General features: G+C 41.2%; 1 protein-coding gene and 1 pseudogene across 3 annotated transcripts in view; one reads left to right on the forward strand and one right to left on the reverse strand.

The window, feature by feature from the left end:
• The first annotated feature begins 8,949 nt into the window (after positions 1 to 8,949).
• LOC132540513 (5S ribosomal RNA) lies at positions 8,950 to 9,058 on the forward strand (annotated as a pseudogene).
• Positions 9,059 to 14,618: 5,560 nt separating this feature from the next.
• ZBTB37 (zinc finger and BTB domain containing 37) overlaps positions 14,619 to 17,555 on the reverse strand; it is a 30,830-nt gene continuing 27,893 nt past the window's right edge. For all 3 annotated transcript variants that reach the window (XM_060197925.1, XM_060197924.1, XM_007531778.3), the window contains exon 4: positions 14,619 to 15,390. In XM_060197925.1, coding sequence (XP_060053908.1) covers positions 14,902 to 15,390 — 489 coding nt within the window. In that variant the 3' untranslated portion in view covers positions 14,619 to 14,901. The remainder of the gene's footprint in view (positions 15,391 to 17,555) is intronic.

Raw genomic sequence — 17,555 nt, forward strand, 5'->3', positions numbered from 1 at the left:
GCAAAACAGCTAGGGACAGGCCTGGGATAGGGCTGGGCAGAAACCAAAGATAATCTGGGGGAAGAATTTTCCCAAACAGAAATTAGCTCCTTAGTGTAGGATATAAGCATGGCTTAGAGACTGTTTTTACTGCCTCGTCTTCCTACTGGGTTCCCAGTGCACTGGGGCAGAGGTTACTAAATCAGCTGTCACCTGAGTAATAATGTCATTTTCACATTATCTGTCAAATGCTCCACCCAGTCACTAGGAGAGGAAACTCTTATCAGCTGATCCTAAAGCACAGATACCAACCTCTGGAAATGCATCACTCTCTCTTTCATTCCTAATTAAAGAATCTATGTGGACAACACAACTAGCTCATGTACTAGGATGAAAAGGTGAAAAGCATTCCAGAACATCTCCTAAGAGTCAATGGTTCTTCCTCAGAGGTAACAAATGCTCGAAAGATAGGCAACCTGTCTGGCTCAAGAGGACTAGGATCCCAAACAAATTAGGCTACAACTAGGCTTTAAGGTTAGGTGGTCTGCAAAGTGGCATTTTACTATTGAAACTGAATTTCTTCACATCGACTACACTGAAGTGAGGCCTTCAGGGCTACTGTTAACAGTATAAACATTAAAATAGGAATCTCTCCCTTTAGAATGACTAAAAGTAAAATCCATTATACAGAAATCCACATCATGCATACCTCCATATCAAGATATTGGCAGATGACTTATGAGAAAAATATGGTTAATATTCCAGTCTTCCAAAAATGAACTACAGAGGGCAACTGAAAGAAAAGAAAGTCAAGATTCAAAAAAAAAAAAAAAATTCACATTAAAAGGTACTGGTTACATTTTTAAAAACAAAAACTTCACTTCCTCTAACTACTCTTGCCAACAACGAATTAGTGAATAGTTGTGGATAAAATCACTAAGTTGTTTCTGACACCATTTGATTTGTGCAACAAAACCAAACATTAACATCTGAACAAGACAAGGAGAATTAGACACTGCAGCCTCTATCTCTTGGGTCTGGCTTTCCTTTGCGTGCAACACAAAGTTATACTCTTTCTCCAGCCAAGTGCTCAGAGGTAGAGGAGCTGAAGCGAGTATGAAAAGAGGATAGAGTGGCCAGAAGCCTAGGAATACGATTCCTCCTTTAAGTACTACAAGGTAGCTTGAAATATGCTCTGCCTTTAATGGGAGGTAGAAGAGTCTCCATTATCTGCCTTCACCAAACACCCTTCTCTCACACACATACATACATACATGCAAAAAAAAAAAATCACATACACAGCTGGCCACTCAACAGCCATATTGCAACATATTAAGATATGCCTATCCCAACAGCTGCTTCCAATGTAATTTGTACATTATATCCCCACCCTCCACCTACCCACTGCTCAGGTAGATGAAAGCCAAGTTTATTTTGAGGTCCCTCCCATCACCAGGTTTTCAAATGTACTTTCACTTCACACCTATATCTGTTGTCTCTAAAGAACAGCTGCATGAAGTGGGTGCAATGTGTCATAACATCTTTATAAATAAAAAGTGCAAGAAATAATGTTTTTAGCCAAAATACAAAGCAACAGAAAGCTCTTCTAGCCTGCTATGCCAAGAATTTGATAAAACTAACAAAATGCTTCTATGCTACTAAAGTCATAGCTGACAAGTAAATGTATTTATAAACATACCTTTATGAGAAGATATTAAGAAAATAGTCAAACTTTTCACAAGTTACTTGTGTGAATTATCTTTATATACCACTCTCTGTTCAGTGCACATGCATGAGCAATTGAATCATAGTAGTGTTGTTTTTAGGGGGCCAGCTCTCCAAAAAGAAATATGGCTCATTTTGCTTTTTTAAATTCAAGTTACATGGTCTAAAATTATCTTTGTCAAAATATTAGCAATACTTTAAATATTTCTTCCATCTGATAGTCATTCCAGAGGTGGTTTTTAAATATGCTCTTAGTGACCTATTTTAGCCTCCAGAGGAAATACATTTTAAGCTGTGCTATAATTCTATTTTTGAAACAGTTCTTAAAGAACCACGGCTATGTTTCTACTACTTTATAGTTGAGTCAGTAGATCATTTCCCAGTATGTCACACATATCTCCTTTAAGATGTAGTAGTGTTGTTTTCCACCAGAGTTATCATTGGGGCTTGGTGCCTGCATGATGAGTCCACCTCTTCTGGGGAATTTTTTAAATTTTTCTTTTTTTGATAGAAACAGAAAGAAACTGAGGGGGAAGACAAACACTTGCAGCACTGCTGCACCATTCATGAAGCTTCCCCATCTACAGGTGGGGCGTGGGGGCTTGAACCCGGGTCCTTGTACTTGGTGTCAGGGCTGCTCTACTGGGTGCACTCCATCTAGCTCTAAGATGTAGTTAAAGGTAAAGTCTAAGCCTTAAGAAATTTCTGCTCACTCAGGTAGTTGTGACTGGCCTGAAATGGTACAGTCCTGGGTTGTTGAGAAAGTAAATATTGTTCCCTTTCCTCTTTGTTCTTTCCCCTCATTTTTTTTTAAAGATTTTATTTATTTATTAATGAGAAACATAGGAGGAGAGAGAAAGAACCAGGCATCACTCTGGTACATGTGCTGGCAGGGACCGAACTCAGGACCTCATGCTTGAGAGTCCAATGCTTTTTCCACTGCGCCACCTCCCGGACCACTCCTCTCCTTATTTGTAATTCAAGACCAAAGCAGTTAATTTTAAGTAGCCATCAGACCATTTCAAAGAGCCACAGAATATCTAAATGAGGACCCAGAGAACTGTAAAATACAGAACAAGAGATATACCCATATAATATCAGAGGATTTTCATTCCCTTGAAATACATTTTCAAAGGCTTTGTCTGTCACAAAGGGCAGACTTCGAGGTATACTAGAATGGAAATGTGGATCAAAAAGAAAATATTAAAATTCACCCCCCCCCCAATCTTTACATGATAAAACCTAACTAATCTCGATGCCTAGACAATCCACCTCTGGTATCCAACTAAAATACCCAAATATTAGTTTCCTTTTTCCCTTTCCAGCATCGTCTGTGCCCCCCTCCTCACCCCCTTACTCTTGAGATCACTTTTGATACCTCAAAGTGGCCAGTAAGAGAGAGCTAGTTCTCCAGAACTCACAGCACACAGAATTGACAGAGAAACCCAAACCTTTCTTCTCTTAAAAAGTGCACTGATTTGGGTGTGGCCATCTTTAGAGCAGAATTTATTCTCTGTATTTCTTTTCAAAGGCAGTTAATAGTCTAGTTATTAGAAGCCAGCAGGAATTTAAACAAAGCAATATTTTTTTCTTCAAAGAGGCAGAGAGAGAATGAGAGACCGCTTAGCACTGAAGCTTTTTTTTTTTTTTTTTAATGTGATGGGGGCTGGGCTCCAATCTGGGCTGTGCACATGGCAAAGCAGCACACTATCCAGGTGAACTAGTTGACCAATCTAAAACAGCCCAATTTTGTCACATTTAACCTCAAATCGTAATTCCATAACCTGTTATACTAGAGAAGTGGATAGCAACTACTTAATCAAAGACTAACAACATATAAAACTGAGCAATGAGAAAAGCTGGCAAAACAGCTCAGCTGAATAGCATGTCTGCTTTGCCACACATGTCACCATAGGCAACAAGAGTAATACCTAGATGAGCTAGTTCTTCCTGAATTTCTGATTCACATTTTGAGATCCCTAAGATAGCTTTTTTATTTGTTTGGGTTTTTTTGGTGTTTTTTTTTTTTTTTTTGCCTGCACTACAAATCCACTGCTCCTGGAGGCCATTTTTCTCCTTGTTATTGCTGTTGTTAGATAAGACAGAAATTGAGAGAGGAGGGGAAGACAAGAGAGGGGGAGAGAAAGACACCTGCAGACCTGCTTCACCACTTCAGAAACAACTCCCCTACAGGTGGGGGGCTGGGGGCTTGAACCAGGATCCTTGCACCAATCCTTGTGCTTCGTGCCATGTGTGCTTAACCCGCTTCACTATCACCCAGCCCCCAAGATAGCTGTTTTAAGTCACAAAGGTGTAGGGTTGTTTGTTCCATAGCAATAGATAACCAGATGTTCTCATTTCTGCCTTGGTAGAAATTTATTCACGAGAGTCCGGCAATACGCAGCACAAGGGCCGCGTAAGGTTCCCGTTTAGAACCCCCGGCTCCCCACCTACAGGGGAGTCGCTTCACAGCTGGTGAAGCAGGTCAGCAGGTGTCTATCTTTCCCTACCCCTTTCTGTCTTCCCCTCCTCTCTCCACTTCTCTCTGTCCTATCCAACAACGATGGCATCAATATCAACAATAATAACTATAACAATAAAACAAGGGCAAAAAAAAGGGAAAATATTTTTTAAAAATACTAAAAAAAAAAAAAGAACCTCATTCACAACTAGACCTAAAAAAGATTAACTGCATCCCACCTGCAGGGGGAAAGTTCCACAAGTGGTGAAGCAGTGCTGCAGGTGTCTCTCTCTTGATTTCTGGCTGTCTCTATCCAATAAACAAAGATAATAAAAAAATTAAAAAGATTAACTTCAGACTCAGTGGGCAATGTTTCCAGAAAATATTTACCAGTCAATGTCTGCTTACAGGCTAATTGATTATCTTTCAAAGAAGTCATCTGACTACTTAACTCTTGAACTGCAAGTTTAAGCAATAAGCAATACTGTTACTATTATACACACCAGTTCTCCCCAACTGTTTCTGTGATAGAGATGATCGAGTTGCGGAATCATATTACTAATGGTGGGCTCATTAGTCTCCTCAACAACATATATATATTTTAAAGAATTTATTTATTCGGGGGTCGGGCGGTGGCACAGTGGGTCAAGCGCACGTGGCGCAAAGCGCAGGGACCCGCGTAAGGATCCCGGTTGGAGCCCCCGGCTCCCCACCTGCAGGAGAGTCGCTTCACAGGCGGTGAAGCAGATCTGCAGGTGTCTATCTTTCTCTCCCCCTCTCTCTGTCTTCCCCTCCTCTCTCCATTTCGCTCTGTCCTATCCAACAACAAAGCAACGTCAACAATGGCAATAATAACCGCAAGGAGGCTGCAACAACTAGGGCAACAAAAAGGGGGAAAAATAGCCTCCAGGAGCGGTGGATTCATGCAGGCACCGAGCCCAGCAATAACCCTGGAGGAACAAAAAAAAAAAAAAAAAAGAATTTATTCATTCACGAGAAAGACAGGCAGAGAGAAAGAACCAGACATCACTCTGGTACATGTGCTGCTGGGGATTGAACTCAGGACCTCATGGTTGAGAATCCCATGTTTTATCCACTGTGCCACCTCCCAGACCACTCTCCTCAACTATAAAATGTGGTATTATGGGAGTCCGGCAGCAGGTTAAGCACACATGGCATGAAGCGCAAGGACCAGCGTAAGGATCTTGGTTTGAGCCCCTGGCTCCCAACTTGCAAGGGAATCGCTTCACAGGCGGTGAAGCAGGTCTGCAGGTGTCTATCTTTCTCTCCCCCTCTGTCTTCCCCTTCTCCCTCCATTTCTCTCTGTTCTATCCAAGAATGATGACATCAATAACAGCAATAAATAAATAAAAAAAGGCAATAAAAAGGAAAATAAATTTTTTAAAAATGTGGTATTATCACCTACTAAAGGCAGTACAGTCTGGCTGAGCAGTACTCTGGTAAGAAAAAGAAATTGTTTTTATTTATTTAAAAGAAAAAAAAAAGGCAGTGCAGTCTACTAAGAGTGTTGTCTCTAGTGTTAGATACCTGGGTTAACCTGTTTCAGTTTATTAGAAGGGTTAGAGATTTTTAGAAGGGTTAGAGAAGTAAATCAATGTGAGCATGCATACACAACCATGCTTGACATACAGTTCTCAAAAAAGTCCACCATTGGGGCTGGACAGTGGCTTGCCCGTAGAGCACACGTTACCATGTACAAGGATCTGGTTTGAGCCCTGGGTCACCAAACAGGAACATCTGCAAGGAGGAAGCTTCATGAGCAGTGGAGTGGTGCTACAATCTCTCCTGTCTCTCTCCCTCTGTGTATCTCACTCTCTATCAAAAATTAAGAATAAAAGGGTGGTTGAAAGGGGAGGGGAAAAAAATCCACTAGGACTGGTAGAATTGTGTAGGCACCAAACCTGGGGGCAAAAATAAAATAAAATGAAACATAATACTTTTAGTTCTGTTACCACCTCATGAAATTATTCTAAGGGATTGACATGATGTCACTAAAGTACTTAGTTCAGTTGCTTCTGCTCTTCTTTTTCATTTTTTTTCTCTTTGTAGTGAAAAGTGCAGGCTTTAAGAAAGCATACATCCAGGGGCCAGGTGGTGGCACACCTGGTTGAGCGCACATGTTACAGTGCACAAGGACCCGGGTTCGAGCCCCTGGTCCCCACCTGCAGGGGGAAAGCTTTGCGAGTGGTGAAACAGTGCTACAGGTGTCTCTGTCTCCCTTCCTCCTCTCAATTTCTGGCTGTCTCTATCCAATAAATAAAGATAATAATTTTTTTTTTTTTTAAAGCATACATCTAGACTCAAATCAAGTGGGGTTAGAAAGTACAGACGCCACAGTTAAACTAGGTCAAAGATTTGCTAAACAAATCCCAAGCACACTGTATGGTTCCAAATAGAACAGGTCCTCCTGGAAGCTACTCATCTATCACTAAAACAAATGAGATGCTCTGACCTTTGGTATTAAGGATTAACTCAAATTCTGAGATTCACAGTATATTAGCTTGTGCTGTTAGCCATACAAGATGCTGTACAGATAGATGTCTTCTTAATTAGATGGTAAAGTCTAGTCTCCTCAACAGGACTTAATCAAGAGTAGAATGAAGCAAGCTTTAGAAAAAAAAAAAAAGAACATTCCAATAACTGCTCTGCCTTTACAAATTAAGCTGTGTGGTTTAAAGAAATCACTATCTGAAAAGTAGGCCTTTCTTAACTATATTAAGATGAGAGGTATTTGTCATATGGGAAATAGGGGAAATGTAGTATTAGAAACATTTCCAGCCCTCTTCTTATCAATAATTACATCTTTGGAGTATAACCAAGTTAGGTATTTCAAAGTACTGCTGACCCTTGGACAATATGGGTTTGAATTGCACAAGTTCACTAGCATGTGGGGTCCACCCCCACCATCTTGAGTTCCCTGGGCCTTCATGAATTCAACCAACTTCAGATACAAGTTGGTTGAAAAGGTGGCTGTACATTGCACATGAATTACCAGTGGGGTTGGAGGAAGGCAGGGTCAGTACCCTTAGTCCCCAAGATATTCAAGGATCAACCATAATCATAAGATCCAACTTTGGCTTGTTTTGAGCATAAAAAGCTATTGACTCAAAGCAAAACAACTATCTCTGGAAAAGCAACACTTAAGAATAATATAATTGAAAACAGGGAAATGAGACTTGAAGGCAAAAAGTAACTATCAACGAAGTCAAAATATTTGCAAACTCCCATTTTCAATTCCATCTATTATCAAGACCCCAGAGTTGGATGTCAATGACTCACTGGGCTTCCTGAATTCAATTTCTTTCACAAGTCTTATATCCCAAATTAATATAACCCCCAAATAGTCAGAAAAGTAATCTTCCAAAGTCTTCATAACTCACCATTTTTTATGGGTATAAATTAAGACAGGGCAGACCTATCGTAGGCAAATATTCTGGAACATTACAAGTCAGGACTATCAATTATTCACAGAGCATAGCAAAGCTGGGGAGATAGCATAATGGACATGAAAACCTTTTATGTCTGAGGGACCAAAAGTCCTAGGTTCAATCCCCAGCACCACCATAAGCCAGAGCTGAGCAGTATTCTGGTGAGCAACAAAAACAAAAAAGGGAGTAACATATAAAACATACTAATATCTGACTTAGAACTTTAAGAATAAAATGCCTACTCAATGTGGAGACTACTGGAGGCTAGTCCACACACAGACTTTATGTTGGCAGAGATCACAACAAAGTGGAATCAGGTTCATTGTATTGTATCAACACTTTGCTCAGATAAATCAGTGTAACTGTGACGTTCATGTGTTGTTTCCAAGTGGACAAAACAGCTCACCTGGATAGTGCAATGCTTTGCTATGTGCATGACTCAGCTTCAGGCCTGGATTCCATTGCACAGTAGTAAACTTTGGTGCTGACCCCACCCCACACCCCCCACCCCCCTCCGTCTCATTCTATTATCTGAAAGAAATCATCCTGGAGAAGTGAAGCCTTGAGAAACCACCAAAAAACAAAGTTGGTACAGGTAGGTTCTGTTTATCATCCTAACATCTAACTATTCATGAAACAAAAAAATATTTAGAGTAACAGTGACAGAAAACATAAGATAGAGTTGTGCCTGGAGAAGTGGTTCAACTGGTAGTGTCGGACATCCATGCCTGAGGTTCCTGGTTTGATGCCCAGCACCCCATGTACTAGAGGGGTGCTGACTTCTCTCTCAACCACTCTCTGTCTCATGTGAAACCTTCTCTCATATGTATAACCAAAATAAAGATTTTAAAGAAGAAAACAGAAAGCAGGTCTAAAAAGAATTTGAAATCCCAGAAATCTCACTGTTTTAAAGCAGTCATTGAAAAAAGAAAACAAAGGACTACATTTGGCTTTTTATCACTTCACATGGAAGAGAGTGAGCTTACTTGGAGAAATTAAAACAAAGATATATAGTATAAAGAAGAGAATGTAGAAGTTTCTCATTTAGAAAAACAGTACTTTGGGGTAGGGTATGTAGCATAATGGTTATGCAAAGAGATTCTCATGCCTGTGGCTCTGAAGTCCCAGGTTAAATTCCTTCACCACCATAAACCAGAGTTGAGCAGTGTTCTAGTAAAAAAGAAAGAAAAACAGTACTTTGGAAAAGAATCAAACCAGTTTTTTTTTTTTTTTTTTTTTTTTAACCACAGCACTGCTCAACTCTGGTATGGTGGTGCAGAGGATTATTCTGTCTACCCCTGCCCTCAAACCAGTTGTTTATAATAGAAATTGTGAGTCTATGGCCATACCACCCTGAACACACCTGATATCGTAAGCTAAGCAGGGTTGGGCCTGGTTAGTACTTGGATGGGAGACCGCCTGGGAATACTGGGTGCTGTAGGTGTAAAGAAAGAAAGAGAGAAAGAAAGAAAGAAAGAAAGAAAGAAAGAAAGAAAGAAAGAAAGAGAGAAATTGTGAATACTAGTGAGAATAAATTTACGGGTGGGGGTAGACAGCACAATGGTTATGCTCAGAGACTTTCATAAAGCCTGAAGCTCCAAAGCCCCAGGTTCAATCCTCTGCACTACCATAAACCAGAGTTGAGCAGTGCTCTGGTAAAAAAAGTAAAGAAAGACAGAATAAATTCACTTCTGCCACTATATGCAAACCATTTCAAGGTTAACTCAGAGCAATGGCAAAACCTACTTACAAAAATATTGTTTACAATATTTTATGTAAACATTGTACTCATTTAACCCCATTTGATGATGCTTGAATTTGTTTTAAAATAATCATATTATTTATTTTTTAACTATTGCTTTAGACTGTATCTTAAAGACAAGGACAAATCCTAAGGGCTCTCTGTTATTAAAGCAAGGGAAATCATTAAGCAGGAATACCAATAAGTTTATATGAAATAGATCTACAAAATATGCAAACAGAAGAAATGGATGCATAGATGGGAATATGAATTTAAAACCTCCATCAAACTGTTATAAAAGTGAAATGGCAGAAGAGACAACATTTTTTCAAGTCTAATTCAGGAGCTGGCTTACTAGATAATAAATATCCTTGGGCTAGGCAGATCTTATGGTCTATGTCACAAGTACTTAACTCTGTGACAAGAGTAAAAAAGTCATTCCTGAAGTAAAAGATATGGCCAAATTCCAGTATCACTTTCTAGACACACACAGGTGGCTTTAGAAATTTGGCCTGGGGTGGGGGTAGATAGCATAATGGGTATACAAAGAGACTCTCATGCCTGAAGCTCCCAGGTTCAATCCCCAAACCACCATAAACTACAGTTAAGCAGTACTCTTGGGGGGCTAGGGGTAGGGAGAAGAAATTTGGCCTGGGTTTAGCTTGCCAGGCAAGGCAGAATTTGGAAGTCACAGAATATATTACACTTTGCTATCCTTTACAATGGAGGGACTTAACTGATTTCATTGCTTGTTTGACCCTTTCTAAATTCTAGTATCCAAAATAGTGCATCAATTTGCACATTTTCTCATATGGCATAACAGGTCTTTGAAAACACAGATAAAGACATTTGAGGGCAGGGATAGAGAGCATAATGGCTATGCAAATAGACTCTCAGGGAGGGGGACCAGGTGGTGACACACTTGGTTAAACACACACACATTACAGAGTGCAAGGGCCCAGGTTCAAGCCCCTGCTTCCCACCTACAGAGGGAAAGCTTCACAAGTAGTGAAGTATGGCTGCAGGTGTCTTCTCTCCCTCTCTATCTCTCCCCACCTCTCAATTTCTGTCTCTTTCCAATAGTAAATAAATAAAATATATATATATATAAAAAAAACAGATTCTCAGGCCTGAGGCTTCCAAGTCCCAGGTTCAATCCTCTGCACTATCATAAACTAGAGCTGAGCAGTACTCTGGTAAAAAGAAGAAAAAAAAAAAGAGAGAGAGAGAGAAAACTTTCAGGGTTCCAATGCCTTCTGATTTAAATACATTTTCACTATGATTAAACCATTACCCATGGCTTTAATTTCATACAGATCTTCTAGTCAAACTAAATGGAGTTTTTAGCTGTTGAAGAGAAACACAAGAGGGCTGGGCGGTAGTGCAACGGGTTAAGTGCAAGTGGTAGGAAGCGCAAGGACCAGCTTAAGGATCCTGGTTGGAGCCCCCGGCTCCCTACCTGCGGGGGGGGGGGGGGGTTGTTTCACAGGCAGTGAAGTTGGTCTGCAGGTGTCTTTCTCTCCCCCTCTGTCTTCCCCATCTCTCTCTGTTTCTCTCTGTCGTGTCCAACAACGACAGCAATAACAACAACAGCAGTAAACAAGGGCAACAAAAGGGGGGAAAAAAACTGGCCTCCAAGAGCAGTGGATTCCTAGTGTAGGCACAGAACCCTAGCAATAACCCTGGAGGAAAAAAAAGCACAAATAATAGAAGTAACATCTAAACTTTTAAAAAAAGTTACTTATTGACCAAAGACTTCTGTTATTAAAGACCTATGCTGCCACTAGACAGACCACTTCCATCCTAGGCCAGACTTCAACTGTAAAATCAGTGGGGGAATGGTTCAGTTCTACTGTCATCCCATCTTTGGAAAACCCTGCTTTATTGATGTAGAGGAATCAGGAAACACTAAAAGGTACCGGAAAGCAGAATAATACAAAACGTTTCTATCTGCTATTTTCTTTCTTATTTGTTTACTTAATTATTATTTTTTGCCAGAGCACTGCTCAGTTTTGGTTTGTGGTGGGGGGGGGATTGAACCTAAGCCCCGGGAGCCTCAGGCATGAGAGTCTCTGCATAACCATTATGCTATCTTCCCTACCCTTTTCCTTCTTTTTCAATCTCTCTCTCTTTTAAAGATTTTATTTACTTATGAGAAAGAAGATAGGAAGAGAGAGAGAGCCAGATATCACGCTGGCACATGTGCAGCTGGGGATTGAACTTGGGACCTCATGCTTGAGGGTCCAAAGCTTTACCGCTGCGCCACCTTCCAGACCACCTTTTTTAATCTCTTATCCTTTTGGAATAGTTTGCTTTTACATACTCAAGATAGGATTTAATTCTCTGGCATAATGACATGGCTTGGATGTAAGTTTGCAACTTACATAAAACTCAACTTAATTCAGAGGTAAATATGGTTTTGAGTAAAGAGAGGGCAAATCTTTAGCAAGAGCCTATCTGCTAGAAGTACAATGTTATTATTTATGCCAAACCTACACTTCATAATGGTTATCAGAGTTAAAAAGGAGGAAAAGGTACTTCTTAGAATGGAAAGCAGATTTTCTTCTGCTGCTGAGAACCAGGGATAACTAACTCCTTGGCTACTGAGTGCCACTCAGTGCACAGAAACAGGCCCAGTGTTTGCTCTTTCTTGGCATTGAAGTAATCAATGATTTAGCTCTTACTGCTAATGTTAAGTTCCCTTCACAAAATGGTAAGTGGAAATTAAGATTTGGTAATTAATTCTCAGTATTAGCTAAAGTCTACTTAGTACATCCTGAAGAGGTATCCTCTGTGCACACACCAACACAGCTTTCATTAATGTGGATAGAACACCAATAATTCCTATGATTCTACAGTGATGCTCAATTAGAACTAGGGTAATTTCACAGTGAATCTAGAGAAAATCTTGGATATTAGAAAGTAGCATCTTCTACCTAAAATGGAGAAATTGCTTTCAGAAACTTTAGTTTCTCCTTAACTGATAGCTGAACATGAATTTTTATAAATCTCATGGCTTTACACTAAGCCAATTAAGAGGAGAGAATCAGCAGAAATAATTGTGCTAATGTGGTCCCAGCCTACCTGGAAGCACTCTATTCACAGTATCGACACAGTAAAAAGCAACTGAAAGGGAGGGGGACCCACCACTCACAGCATCTGCATATCTAGTACTGGCTTCATTTGAAATATTGGTTGCTAACCCTAGAGGGATGAAAGCTTTACAGAAATTACTGTAGTTCACCTTTACAATTTGGTAACAGTTTTTTTTTTTTTTAAAGCTCTATTTTTCACACAAACTCCTAAGAATCTAAGTAAAAAAAAAAAAAAAAAAAAAAAACTTTCCAGCATACTACCACTCAAAAGAAAGACAGACATGTTTTTTTTTTTTCGGTAGGCTTCAAAACTACATAAAAATAACACATCCTGTTTTCTTACCTCTCTGCCCATAATGGCAAAATCTGTCCACTGAGAACCTAGATTGCCAGCTGAAACACCTCCTGAAAGACTTTAGCCTATTTCCAACTCTACTATTTCTATGCCACAGAGCACAGCTGGTCCCTAAAACAGTTCCAGGCAGTGGTTTTTACTCTGCTGTTGCCCAACTAGTGATGAATGCCTCTGTCTATTAAAGACAGTATTAATGCCACTTCCCAGGGTAGGTTCTTATCAGATGGCCACATCATTGAATTCCTACTGAGATATATTTCATGCTTTCCAGAAGACAAAATCACCTTCTCTAGTAATGCAGAACAGATGTACGAATTCCTGTAATTCTCTGATAGTTTACAGGCTACTCCTTGCATTCTAAGCTCTTACCATCACAGAGAAAACAAAAACAAACAAACAAAAAAGGGCCATTCCTTTTCCACCCACCTTCCCACATAGCACACAGCATTCTGGAGGCAGCAGATTACAGACATTCTCAGAACTGCTCACCAGTGCAGGCATGGTCAGGCCTCTCCTCAACCTCATACAATTCCTCCCTTTTCTATTTGAACTGTAACTTGGAAGCATTGGCTTGTTTGCACCCCTGCATATTCCTTCCCCACTGTCTACATGAGAGGCAGGGCACTGAAAGCTTTGTATGTTTGGTTAGATGTCTGACTCTCACTGCTGGATTAAGAATCTCAGAAATACCCAGTTACCAAAAAAGGTCCCTTGAAGTTTTAAAAATCTTAGGAATGACTAACCAAATCTGATCAAGACTGTTTCCTTGATCATTTATTGCGACATGATTGTGCACGATTTTTCCTGTTAAATGCCCTGTAGTTGTACTAGTAAAAAGTGAAGCTCTTAAGAGGCATCAGCAACTTGCTGATTAGTTTATAATTACTAGGTTTGCAGACACCAAACATAGATTTAATGAGGTTCTTCTACTTGACTCAAAATATAACCTATTACATCTATATAGAAGGAAAATGGAACTGTGGTTGTGAATCAGAATGCTGAATTTCCTCAACCACAATACTGCAGAAAAAATGTGTTTAAAACTTCATATATAAAAGTTATCAAACATGGAGACCTGGGGATTTAAAAATACAATCCAGGCTCAATTCACTGGAAAGTGACATTTTTTGATGTATAATATTGCTGTTGTGTGAAACTAGGAGCCGAAGAGGCTGGATGAAACTTTGGTAGTCAGCCTAACACATTAATTCAGCTGGACTAGAGCCATTTCCTAACGCCCAGAACTATAGTTAGTAAACCGTAGTAAAACTACGGTTTACTAACACCAATTAGGAGACTGCAGAATGGCTCTGTGCTGCTGCTAGAGATTGCAAAGCAAAAAACTTCCTTCCTGCTCCCATTCCTCCACACAGCATCCCGCTTCCAGCTGCAGAAGCATCTACTGGACATTCTGCTGCACATTTCACTTGAACACTGCTGGGGGCGGAGGTGAAGGTGGGGCAGGGGGCAGGGATGTTCTGCTTACAGGAAAAGGCAGGCAAAGTATCAGGTGCCTGCTCAGGATCAAGGTTAAGGGTTAATCTTTCAAAAAAAAAAAATCAGAATCACTGGGATTCTTCTTTTTTTTTTTCCTTTCTTTCTTTCCTTGCCTGTTGTGTCAGGGAAGGAAGGAAGAGCAGTTCTTTTTCCTCTTCCTCCTCATCAAGGTGATTCCTTCCTGGAGCTGGCTGCATCAGATGGCCACGGCAGCATTTCTTCAACCTGGAAATTATAGCCACCAGGATTACAGACCAAAGTACAGTGTTGAAACATGACTGGTAGATAAATGACCATCTATCACTGTTTTGTTAGAAAAAAAATTTCTCTTATAAAGTTAACAAACCAAGGCTGTTGATCCCTGAATTAGAAAATTGATTTGCTCTATGATTTTCCAAAGTGAGGAGGGGTGGCAGGAGGTGAGGCAGAGCCTTCAGTGCTTTGTGGATGTTGCTGACCCTTTAGTCAGACAACAGCTGGGGAGCATCTTCCGGTTGAAGGATGTGGCATTTCGAGAATCTTAATACTAGCCTATGGCCCTGATGCTGGCAGCTTACCGTCCAAAGGGGAAGAGGGTGTACCCCCTCCCCCTCCACGTTTCAATCTGGCCCAGTGGTAGACACAGACCCCTGGGCAGTGTCCCCTGGAGCAATTGTCTCTTCCTGTGAAGGAGACTCTTCCTCAGCCTGTCCTCGAGATGTGACAGTTGTTTCAGGGGATATGCTATGAGGCCCCTCCAAAGGAATACAGCCAGGGTGGTTCTTGCGAAAGTGCTGATTCAAGATGGCCTGGAAGGGGAAGCTTTTGCCACAAACGTGACAGTGAAAGGGTTTGTTGCCTGTGTGCTTACGAATGTGATACTCCAACTGGTCTTTCCGAGTATACTTCTTGCCACACATGCGGCAGACAAACGGAGTGATCCCCATGTGCAGGCGCATGTGGCGGTCTAGGCTCCCCTTCTGGTTGAAGGATTTGGCGCAGTAGATGCAGGTGAGCCGGGGGTTGTACCGGAACCATCGTTCAGATACCTCCTGTTCCCGGAGATACTCCACATAGCCACTCACTCCCATCATCGCTGATTCTTCTACCTATACAGGGCACAACAAGAAAGGATGCATGCTAGTAAGCAGATAGATCAGAAGAAGTTAAATCTACTATTACCTCTGTTAGGAAGCAAGCAACATGCTTACTTCTAGCAGCAAGCCAAATAGGAAATTAACTACTACCCCCAAGAAGGTGTTAAATGCTTCTTGTTATTGTGTTTTACTTGAGCACTGAACTTCTCTGTTCCAGACTCTTGTAAACAGAGTTGGCAGTCAGCTGAGGTAAAGAACAAACACCTCATCACAGACCCCTGCAAGCGTCAACCCGGCTTTGACCTAGCACGTTATGACTGGGCCCTCCTCAATCGCTATCAAACAGGCCATGGCCGGTGCGCCGCTATGTTCCATCGCTGGGGAGCCAGAGACGACCCAAACTGCCCCTGCGGCTACAGACAGACTATGACCCACATAGTCAACGACTGCCACCTCTCCAGATTCAAAGGAGGTCTCGAAACTTTACATCAGGCTCAACCTGACACTGTTGACTGGCTACGGAAGAAGGGCAAACGCTAGAAGAAGAAGACTTGAGCTAAGGCTATTCTATTCTGCTGTTATAAAAAAGCAAGTCAATAACAGCATTTTCCAGTTGACTGCATTTTCTTAAGCTCTAATAGATGTCCTGTGTTATTGAGGTAGGAGAATCTGAGCTGATGTGTCACAATACTCTTCGAACTTTTTTCTTTTAACACAATTCTGGGCATGTGTGATTTCACCATGCCCATTTCTCATTCATTCACACAGAGACACTAGAGCTGCCTCCAGTGCTATGGCATTCTTTTTTTTTTTTTTTTTTTTTGTCTCCAGGGTTAAGGCTGGGGCTCAGTGCCTGCACTAAGAACCCACTGCTCCTGGAGGTCATATTTTTCCCACTGTTATTGTTGTTGAATAGTACAGACAGAACTTGAGAGAGGAGGGGGAGACAGAGAGGGGGAGAGAAAGCTAGACATCTGTAGACCTGCTTCACTACTTGTGAAGTGACCCCCGCCCCCGCAGGTGGGGGAGTCAGGGGTTCGAACTGAGATCCTTGTGCAGGTCCTTGTGCTTCACACTGTGTACTTAACCCAGTGTGCTACTGCCTACCCCCCACCATGGCACTTTTATATGGTGCTAAGACTGAATCTAGTATGCACCCTACCCAGTGAGCTATTTCACTGACTCTGTATACTCCAGGAATTATAGTCCAAACAATCACGTAGGTGCTTAAGCAGTGCTGATTCTGACTTTCTGTGATGCTGCTGAAAATTTGCACTATCTAAAATAGTAAGCGTATCTGTATGTGAATTTACTCGCTTGGCAATTTCTTTCTTTCTTTCTTTCTTTCTTTCTTTTTTTTTGCCTCCAGGCTTATTGCTGGGGCTCAGTGCCTGCACTACAAATCCACTGCTCCTGGAGGGTATTTTTTCCCCTTTGTTTCCTTTGTTGTTTACCGTGATTGTTGTTGTTATTATTGTTGTTATTGCTGTCATTGTTACTGGATAGGACAGAGAAAAATGGAGAGAGGAAGGGAAGAGGGGGGGAAGAGAAACACAGACACTTGCAGACCTGCTTTACCAACTGTGAAGTGACCCCCCTGCAGGTGGGGAGCCGGGGGATCAAACAGGGATCCTTAAGCCGGTCCTTGTGCTTTGTGCCATGTGTGCTTAACCTGCTGCTCTACCACCTGGTCCCCTTGGCAATTTCTTATAATCTTTTTAACCATTTTCTAGGGTTGGCAAAAATATCATAGTGATTTACATAACAGACTTCCATTCCTGAGGCACTAGTGGTCCCAGACTACAGCAAAACCATAAACCAGAGCCAAGAAGTGCTCTGGTGAAAAAAAAAAAAAAAAAAAAAAAAAAAAAAAGCGGAGGGAGTCAGGCTGTAGTGCAGCGGGTTAAGCGCAGGTGGCATAAGGATGACAGTTTGAGCCCTGGCTCCCTACGTGCAGAGGAGTCACTTTACAAGCGGTGAAGCAGGCCTGCAGGTGTCTGTTCCCCTCCCCCCTCTGTCTTCTCCCTCCTCTCTCCATTTCTCTCTGTCTTATCCAACAACGATGACAACAATAAAAACTACAACAATAAAACAACAAGGGCAACAAATGGGAATAAATAAATAAATAACAGCCAACATCATACTCAATGGTGAAAAACTGGAAGCATTTCCCCTCA

The sequence above is a fragment of the Erinaceus europaeus genome, chromosome 9, assembly GCF_950295315.1.
Source record: "Erinaceus europaeus chromosome 9, mEriEur2.1, whole genome shotgun sequence".
Classification (NCBI taxonomy): domain Eukaryota; kingdom Metazoa; phylum Chordata; class Mammalia; order Eulipotyphla; family Erinaceidae; genus Erinaceus; species Erinaceus europaeus.